The sequence below is a fragment of the Zeus faber genome (genome assembly GCF_960531495.2).
Source record: "Zeus faber genome assembly, chromosome: 16".
In the NCBI taxonomy this organism is placed as follows: Eukaryota; Metazoa; Chordata; class Actinopteri; order Zeiformes; family Zeidae; genus Zeus; species Zeus faber.
Window position 1 is genome coordinate 13,881,029 of NC_137202.1, and position 10,000 is coordinate 13,891,028.

The following is a 10,000-nucleotide window of genomic DNA, read 5'->3' on the forward strand; positions in this document are numbered from 1 at the left end:
CAACGTGGCATGATAGCGTCGGGCATCTCATGTTTATTAATTTCTAACCGCTCCATTTAATTGAAAAAACCCCAAAACAAAACAATGACAAGCACTGAAAGACAATAAAAGATCAGTGTTTTTATACAGCCAGCGTTTCGGCTTCCTCCAAATCCCCTCAGTCCCGATCACGGCAGCAAAACAGTGATTAGTGTTCACCTGAGCAGCATGTTGCTGCCGGTGGGTAATTAACCCCCTGTCTGTCTGAAGGAGGGTGAGACAGGCACCGCTCCAACCTCATCTACCGCACCACATCAATGCTGACATTAACCTGCCTTCACGGGCAAACATGCATTCACACAGTAAAAACAAATAAAACACAGACACGTGCACATTAAAACACACACACACACACACACACACCAACAACAAACTACACGTGCATTTCCATAAATACAGCCCTGACAACCCGGCGGCAACATGCCCCACAGGTGTACATACTTCACATATTACTTTTGACTCACCTCCTCTCTCCCTCCTTTATTTGAAGTCTTCCTCTGCATACAGGAGTCCCTCTCCTGGTCACTTGGTTTGTCCCATGGCGGAACCAGCCGCCCTGCCACTGTCGCCGAGGCCGGATCGCTGTCCATCTTTCCATCCACCTCTTCGAGCTCCACCTGGACTCCTCCCTGCCTGGTCTGACTTTATTTCTTCCGATCCGACTAACTAGATGTACCGTTAACCGATCAGACCAACGTTTTTAACCTTCATTTTGATGATACTTTGACCTTTGTCCTCCTTTACTACCTGTATGTTGCTCCTGGAAACAACAACTCGCTGAATGGATGCCGTCTGTCCGGTTGAGTCGGGGTGAAGTTCGACTCAGATCCGAGGCCTTGATATGTACGTTCAGTCAGTTGAACACACATTTTTGCACAGAAACGTGTGCATGCAGATATACACAGGGAATAACTATAGCCCTCACCATAGCCCTAACTCTAACCATAACTATAGCCATGACCATAAATCCAAGTGAACTGGTTTTTGCCTCCTGACCGCAAACATTCTGCCAACGCGCCTTTGAGCAAGGCTCACCTGATCAGCCGGTTTCATGCTGCTCAGTGGCCGACAGCAGGAGACTAGATGAGAAGAGTAAACATTAGTCATCATAAAGTCAGGACAGAGGTTTCTTGGCCGATTTGTTTCATCATTTATGCTCAGATGGTTGGCAAATGGCTCCATCTGCTGCTTCGATTTGCAAAAAACAAAATAGCAAGTCAAGCAGGGCTCCTTCACATTTGAACACATTTTAATTTGCATTCTCAATAATGCTCGATTAAAAAAAAAATAATAATAATAAAAATAAAAATAAAAATAATAAAAATAATGAATAAATTAAGAAATTAATACATTTATAAACAAATAAATTAATAAATAAAGAGATAGAAAAAGCAGTTAAGGATTGATCTCCAATCTCGAAATATTACAATTTTGCATGGTGTATGTGTGTGACAACAAAATACCACACGTTGAATTGAAATCACCAAGTCAAAGCACTTATAGAGCTTAAAGTGTTACTTACAGTGAAATCTGTGTTAATGTTTTATCAGTTAACAGAATTTCACCTCAGGGAAATACGACTGATAATGAGTTCAGAGTTGAAGAAAGTGGTTCATGTCAGTGAGTAAATCTGAATCGCTACTCGCCACCGAGACACAGGGAAACCTGCCGGGAACTGCAGGACCATAAACATAATTTATAACCTTCAATATAAGACATGATATGATAACACAATATGAAAGATACACAATAAGAGACCAACAAATCAATTTTGTACAGACTTATGTAGTTCTCACATAGACGGACAGAGGGCGCTATATTCTAATCAATTACACTACAGCAAATTCAAATAGATTGGTTGGTATTGGTTAGAGTATTGTTTTTTCCAAACAATTTCGATTTTGAAAATGTTATTCTGTCCTCTGATGTCCTGGGCGCATTTCTGAATTTTCTTAATTTTATAAAATGGTTTTCTTGTATAGGTAATGCAACATCTTAGTGCGGTCGAGTAAACAATGGAAAACTCACAAAATTTGACACAAGGCATGGTCCACATTTCCCATCACGTTCTCATCTATGAACTCACCTTTTTAGTCGTGATCATGACAGAGGGATTGCGTTATCTCTTGTGTGACGTACTGTACCAGCCTCAATAAATTCAATATTTTGCTCGGAGAAATGGCTGAATACACTGCTTTAGTTGTAAAGGTCTTTTGTGCCAGAATGTTTCATTGACTGATCACTAGTCCTTTCTGCAAATGAATGCTGCTTGAATACAAATGTGGCTCCTCTGGTTAGAGTATTTCACGTCAAAGGGAATTTCAAGAATACCTCTGTTGATGGTTCTGGTAAGAGGCTGAACAGTTTGAATGGAGCGGATAAAATAAACGAGATATGATATTAAGTATCTGATTAAGTCCACTTTAACGCTGTCGATACCTGATATACAGTATAATTCAGTAACATCGTATTGATTCCTGGAGCAGACGTGGCCTTTTTGTTTGGGTGCTTTTCAGCAGGGGTGCGTCATCACCGCAGGATTTTCAACTTGCACCTTCCTGTTTGAGGAATTTATTCTCCCGAGGCCGTTGCACTTCCGCGCTGTGGAGTGGGGGTGGTGTGATTTAAGCAGTCACACCTGCCTTGGGTCTAGTTAATTGAGCCCAGGAGCAGGGGTGGCTGTGCACCTGTTGTACATCAGAGCAATCGATGAACGCGGGTTAAATCACCCACCCTCACACGCACACAGGGAGAGCCTCTCTCATGACAACGTTCCATCTGCTCCCGGCTTGTTCCATCTTGCCACTCACCAATAAACCGGTGTGTTTGTACCATCATGACCTGTGTCTCTGTGTCGGCGAGCCCCTAGAAAGGCTACTCAGGCGGTGTGTGGCAGGCGGAACTGCCACACACGTTCAGAGTTTCCAAAGTCAAAAAAATGTTTGGGCTTTCTTTCCCTCGGTGAAAATAATATGGATAGAATATTCACATATTTTATTATATTACTTTTGTTTCATATTTCCTTTTTAGTACTGGATTTTTTTTTCATGCAACTTTTGTGTTTTTGTATTTTTTTCAAAATGTTCTTACACACTGCTTTTGTTAGCAGTTTTGAAAGGATCAGCCTTCAAAATGATTTAGTTGCATGTTGTATGTCACGCCTGCTGCCTCACTGTGCACCGTATGCATTTATAAATAAATAAAACAACAGAGAAAACAACATTTCATTTTTTTTTTGTTATCTTTACTCATCATTAAGACGCAAGATGTATCTCCTAAATAACTCAGCATTTGATATGCTGTGAGTTATGTGTATTTCCATGTTGCAAGAGTAGGCTAGTTGATTCCACCTGAAGCCTTGCACTAAGGTAAGGCAGTTAGCATTCAGCCTGTTGCTATCTCTGTACCCACATCTCTGGACACACCGGGATGACATTGGTATTGACCTTCTCATTTGAATCTGTCTAAGATAGACAAAAAGGTCACGTTCCCCAAAATCTGCAGCATCCCTTTGGAAGTAAAAGAGTTTTTTGTTTCCTCCGTGTCCCATCCTCCTGTGGCACGGTGGCGCACTGCTGCCTCACAGCAAGAAGGTCCTGGGTTCGATTCCCGCCTGGGGCGCTGTTGGCACGGTGCTCCGGCAGGTTATCTCCCAAATCGGAACCTTTCTGTGTGGAGTTTGCATGTTCTCCCCGTGCTCACATGGGGTTTCCTCCACCTCACGTCAGTAAGGACCCCCACCAAAAACATGCACCCATCGTTGTCTGACCAGCAATGGACACTTATCACCTGGTCCCCGGGCGCGTCCACGTAGGCTGCCCACTGCTCCTGGCTGTGCCCCCGGAGGAAGGACAAGCCAGGACGGGTCAAAAGCAGAGAATCCATTTCACCGGCCACCATCAAAAGCATGTGCATGTGTGTGCAAGCATGTGTTATAGTGTGGTGTGTTGTGTGATAAATAAAGACTGTTTCTTCTTCTGTGATCTAACTGCTGAAATGAACACGGCGCTCCCGCGTTCAACGCACATAAAGAGGCGACTGAGCGTCCAGCCTCCATCCAGGAAGTAAAGATAACTCTCTGGTGCTTTTATCATGATGCAGATAGCCTACGTCTTTCTTTTCCATTTTCCTCCGTCTCACACGATCATATCTTTTCTCTCTCTCTCTCTCTCTCTCTTTGGCACGTTTCCTCTCTCGCTTGTTTTTTTTTTTCCCCCTCTCCGTCTATGAATGAATAAGCCTCAACCTCCACCCGAAAGAATACAACTTAAACAAAAAAAAAGATGATGAGGACTGGAACATCCCAACGTTATGATATTTAAGCTTAGAAGCCAACACCACTTCTGTAGATAGATAAACAGACAGATAGACGGACAGACAAACAGATAGATAGATAGATAGATAGATAGATAGATAGATAGATAGATAGATAGATAGATAGATAGATAGATAGATAGATAGATAGATAGATAGATAGATAGACAGACAGACAGACAGACAGACAGAGAGACAGACAGACAGACAGACAGACAGACAGACAGATAGACAGACAGACAGACAGACAGACAGACAGACAGATAGATAGATAGATAGACCACACTGTGTACAGCATTACTGCCGCGGGGCACTTGAGTGGCACGGACCGTGCGCACGTCACTGCTCGGCGCGGGGCGGCTCGGACCTCCAGCAGAGCGCTCTGCCGCCTCCACGCGCCGTGCGTATCCGGCAGCGGGACTCAGCTGTGGCGTGGATCTGAGAAAGGACGAGGCTGACAAATTAGGGTTGTGTCAGTCCTTTGCCTTTGGAGGAGAACGTCGGATCATGGCGGTTGGAGCAGGATAGATCGCTCCACTCCACTGTGCGTGCGTAATCCCACTGCGCCAATAACAGACGCCAAATGGAGAACTCCTCGACGTTGAACAATTCCAGCAGGGTTCTCTCCGAGCTGCTCGGGACCAGAGACGAGGAGGACGGCGTGGGGGGCGAGGAGGAAGAGCCGAAGGGTAACGGGGTGCGCGTCCTGCTCGGGTGCGTGCTGTTCCTGCTGATCGTCTCCACGCTCCTGGGGAACACGCTCGTGTGCGCCGCCGTCATCAAATTCCGCCACCTCAGGTCCAAAGTCACCAACTTCTTCGTGATCTCCCTGGCCGTGTCCGACCTGTTCGTGGCCGTCCTGGTGATGCCGTGGGAGGCTGTCTCGGAGGTGACCGGGACGTGGCCCTTCGGGCGCTTTTGCGGCGTGTGGATCGCCTTCGACATCATGTGCTCCACGGCGTCCATCCTAAACCTGTGCGTCATCAGCGTGGACCGCTACTGGGCCATCGCGAGCCCATTCAAGTACGAGCGCAAGATGACGCACCGCGTGGCCTTTGTCATGATCGGGGTGGCGTGGGCGCTCTCCATCCTCATCTCCTTCATCCCGGTCCAGCTCAACTGGCACAAGGCCGAGGAGGCGGAGGTGGAGGGGGTGGGGGCGGCGGTCGGCGGCGTGGACAACTTCACCATCACCACCACCACCACCACCGCCACGAACTACCACTACAACGCCACGGGGAGCTGCGTGGCCAACCTCAACAAGACATACGCCATCTCCTCCTCCCTCATCAGCTTCTACATCCCCGTTGTCATCATGGTCGCCACATACACGCGGATCTACCGGATCGCACAGACCCAGATACGCAGGATCGCCTCCTTGGAGAGGGCGGTGGAGCAGCATCCACAGAGCGACGCGCAGGAAAGCTCCCTGAAGACATCGTTCAAGAAGGAGACCAAGGTGCTGAAGACGCTCTCCATCATCATGGGGGTGTTCGTGTGCTGCTGGCTGCCCTTCTTCGTCGTCAACTGCGCCGTGCCCTTCTGCGACCCGCCGTGCGTCAGCGACACCACCTTCGTCACCTTCGTCTGGTTCGGCTGGGCCAACTCTTCCCTGAACCCGGTCATCTATGCGTTCAACGCGGACTTCAGGCGGGCCTTCGCCACCATCCTGGGCTGCAACCGAATGTGCTCCACCGGCAACACGGTGGTGGAGGCGGTGAACTTCAGCAACGAGCTGGTGTCCTACCACCACGACACCACCCTGCTGCACAAGGACACACAGGTCCCGGCCCTTGGCGGCTGCACCCAGCAGCACCCACACCCGGCTTCCAACCCCAGCGGGGATCCGAGAGAGCACCTCGACACCGTGTCCCTCATTTCGACCACATCCAGGGACCACAAGCACCTCCTGCTGCTGCCCGCCACCGTGCAGTTCGAGTGCGATGGGGACATTTCTTTGGACACCATCACGCCCTTTACCTCAGCCGGAGCGCCGGAGAGCGACACGGTACCGGGGCAAATGGAGGAGTAGTAGGTTGAGCTGCTCTGTGGTGAAATATGGACATTATTGGGAGGACGACGACTGGAGACATTGCACCCACACTGTGCCTGTTTCTTTGCGCGTCATTGCTGTGTGTAAAATCTGATCTCTTCTCTTGCCTTTACGCGCAGGGCGCAGGGCGTTGACGTAGTGAGTGATGGACTTTACATGTTATCTTTTTTTCTTTGCAAAGATAATGGCGGAATAGAAGTTCAGCAAGAAGACCCTTATAAGGTACCCAGCAAAATTAATGGCTGTTTTGAAACGTGTCGCCTGTCGAGGATGACGTCGAAACACCAATCAAACACCGTTTAAAGCAATCTTCACGCTTCACGTTTACTTGAACGGCATAGGCTCAGATATACAGGTAAGGTAGATTGTTCCTCTCATGATATGAAATGCAAAAAATAAAAGAAAAAAATAAGCCCCTTGCTACAAAAATAGACTAAAAATACGTAATATATATGATATATGTTAATTGATAGAAAATAAAGTTATTCAACTGAAATTAAACTCATAGCGGGTAGGTTAGCTATATTGTTCAACAAGAGACTAATTCAGATGTTGGTTCCTATCATTTATAGCTATAGTATTTACAGTACTGTTACTGAACGCTTTACTATTGAGAAACGTACTGCTCTGTCGCAGCTTCCCACGAATAGGGCAAACATTTAAACATAAAAAAAGTTAAATCTCCTTTTCAAAAACAGGAACCAACATTATAGTGCCACATGTCTTTGTGTATTTTGAAATAGTAATATCATGTTTTTTTTAAACCTACTTTTTGCAATTGCCGCCGGTCATCCAAATGGAAAGTTGACTAGAGTAGGTTGCCAGCAGGAAGCAGTGTAACTTTTGTGTTTAGAGTCTCCTAGGTAAGTGAGTATAAAGCAAAATAATGCGTGAAAGTGCAAAAGAGTTAATAAAACCCTGAAAAACCTGATAACAAGACTATTGTAAGATTCTCGTTTTCATACAGGGGATTTAACATATTTTTAAGTATTAAAGGTTGTGCTATATATACAGTTAGAAATGACTGGAACGAAAAAATTTCCAACCGATCTCATGCCTTTTCGTGCTCTAAGTCAAGAAAATGAATTTATTGAATCATGTCCCGGAGTATGATTGTCTGAATTTTTTGACTTTTGTTATTGTCAATTGTGTTACACATAATGAAATATAAACCAATTCATTTGAATGGGGAGATTTCTTCGTGCCACACACAACAAAATTGAAACCAATTAATTTGAATGGGTGGATTTTATTCAAGTTAGAAGCGGGGGGGTGGGGGGCTGTAGGTGAGGGGCACAGATACGTACACTAAAACAATGTCGATGGATGTATTCAAATTTAAAATGCAAGGGTTTAAATTTGGTTCTGACCAGCACAAAATGAAAGGAGGATACTGTTTCACTTTTTCTCTGAATGGTCTATTAAATTCAAGGTTGGGCGAGAATAGAGATATAGGGTCATACTGTCAGTATGAATTTGATTCACAGATACAATTTAACTGGATATAAATATCAGCATTTGCACGCCTGTCTACCCATCAGCCAGTGTGGTAAACTTTCCGTGGTAACAGCTACCTATCAGAGATGTTGCTGTTACGCTTGGGATGGTGGTGTATACTCCATGAGATGCGAATAAAACATGTTTTTCTTAAAACAAGCTTGATATCATACATATTTGTGCCTTCTAAATGAGCAAAAACAAATTATTATATACGCTGCTTAGTATTTACGCAATTATTTACAAGTATTTATTTATTTATAAACTACAAAAACACAATTCTGCAGGATTTTGTTATGCATCTTGATTTAATTCCCTAATGGGTAAAGTATTTTTATAAACCTACAAAAAACAAATTCATGGGTGAAAAGTGACATACATTTGTTATTAGGGGTGAATTTGGTCAGGGAATATACCTGCGTTGTCAGAATTTACATATATAATTTGCAAAGCCCCTATTAACACAACCGTCCCTCTAAAAGTACTTAATATATACATATTAATATATCTTAATTTCTGAGAAATAGGGCTTCAAAGGTGACCTCTGGTCAGGGTTCAAAGGTCAGTATCTCAGGTAGGGTCCACTGAAATCTCTCAAACTTACCTTTTTTTACCTTCAAGATGAGACTTTTCCCAAAAATGTGTTCTGTTTTCTTTGTACAACAAAGTCAAAGAAAAAATCAAACCCTTCCATGGCAGTGGGGTGCCAAGTGTGGATTCCAAGACCATTCACATTCTAAATGGAATAAAATGATGATTTTTATTTTTATTTTATTTTATTGTAGAACAACACCAAACACATTTTTGGAATGGTCTCATCTTGTAGGTTACATGGATGCAAGCAGATGATTATTATAACCCTATTTTTTCATTCTCTATAATTCTCCTGCAGATTAGCCTTTAATGGCATCAATGGCTTTGTGGAGCTTGACATGGGAGACGCAGGGCTTTTTTGTGTCGCTCAATTAGTAAATGGAGGAAAATAAATACATCTAAAATAAAAACACTGTTTTTATTTTATTTTTCTGGAGAAACAGGAAATGGGTACGGACAGCGGAACGGAGATCGCTCCTTCTCCTTTACGCATTTATGCCACTGATCCGCAGCTGCTTGTTTTACGAATTATCAGTCTTAAATACATTTTAAACTTAAAAAATAATTGTTGGACAGGATTTCAAGTGTTCAATCAAAATGGAAAGTCGAAGGAAACCCTTGGGCGGGCTGCCCTGGCGTTCCCGGTGCTATAGCACCTGCATGCCCCGGCCTAGCGCAGCTGTTGTCGTTGCTGCTGGTGTTGATGTTGCTGCTGCCGTTGTTGTTGTTTCTGTGGCTGTTGTTGCTGCTGTTGTTGTTTTCTGTTGCTGTTGCTGTTGCTGCCACTGTGGTTGGAGTCGCTTTTATTGCTGTTTTTGTTGTCTTTGTTGTTGCTTTTGTTGTTGCTGTTGTTTCAGGAGCATTCTTTTGTAATGATCGGCTGACAACTATGTTCTCTCTTTCTTTTTTGTATTTCTTTGTAAAGCGCTCTATAAATAAAGTGTGACTTGACTTGACTTGACTACTGCAGATGGGTTGCCATGAGGAAAAATATCGAAAGAGTAAAGTGATTTTTTTTCACGTGTTATCATGTATGAAAAGACCCATTATGACCCATTATGACCACTCTAAGACTACTTGATTACTATAAGCAAATTATTCCAGCAGCATTTATACAGTATAGGAAGGATTCTGTCTCAAGCTTTTTGATCCACATAAGCAGTTGATCACTGTACCTGTGATCATTATAAGCAGATTCCACTGTAGTCAAAACAAAATTTAAACCCTCACATTTTAAATTTGAATACATCCACAGTACCCCCCTCTTCCCCACGGTGGCATACTTTCGTCAGGTTAGTTTTAAATTAAGTGTACGTATCCGCCCCCCCACGACCCAGACTTCTAAAATCGAATAAAATCTCCCCATTCAAATGAATTGGTTTAAATTTTGTTAATGTGTAGCACGGACAACTCCGGGACACGATTTTAATGACACATTTTTTGTGACTACGAGCACGGAAAAAGCGTGAGACTGGGTTGAAAATATTACTATCTTGCGTAGTC

At 44.1% G+C, this 10,000-nt stretch overlaps 1 protein-coding gene across 1 annotated transcript; it reads left to right on the top strand.

Annotated features, from left to right (window-relative positions):
- Window positions 1–5,047: 5,047 nt before the first annotated feature.
- On the top strand, window positions 5,048–6,385 carry LOC307242049 (D(1C) dopamine receptor-like; the record flags this gene model as incomplete). Its single annotated transcript, XM_080016385.1, has 1 exon — window positions 5,048–6,385. Exon 1 carries the CDS (start codon window positions 5,219–5,221, stop codon window positions 6,383–6,385), a length of 1,167 nt encoding a protein of 388 aa, XP_079872511.1. The 5' UTR covers window positions 5,048–5,218.
- Window positions 6,386–10,000: the final 3,615 nt, after the last annotated feature.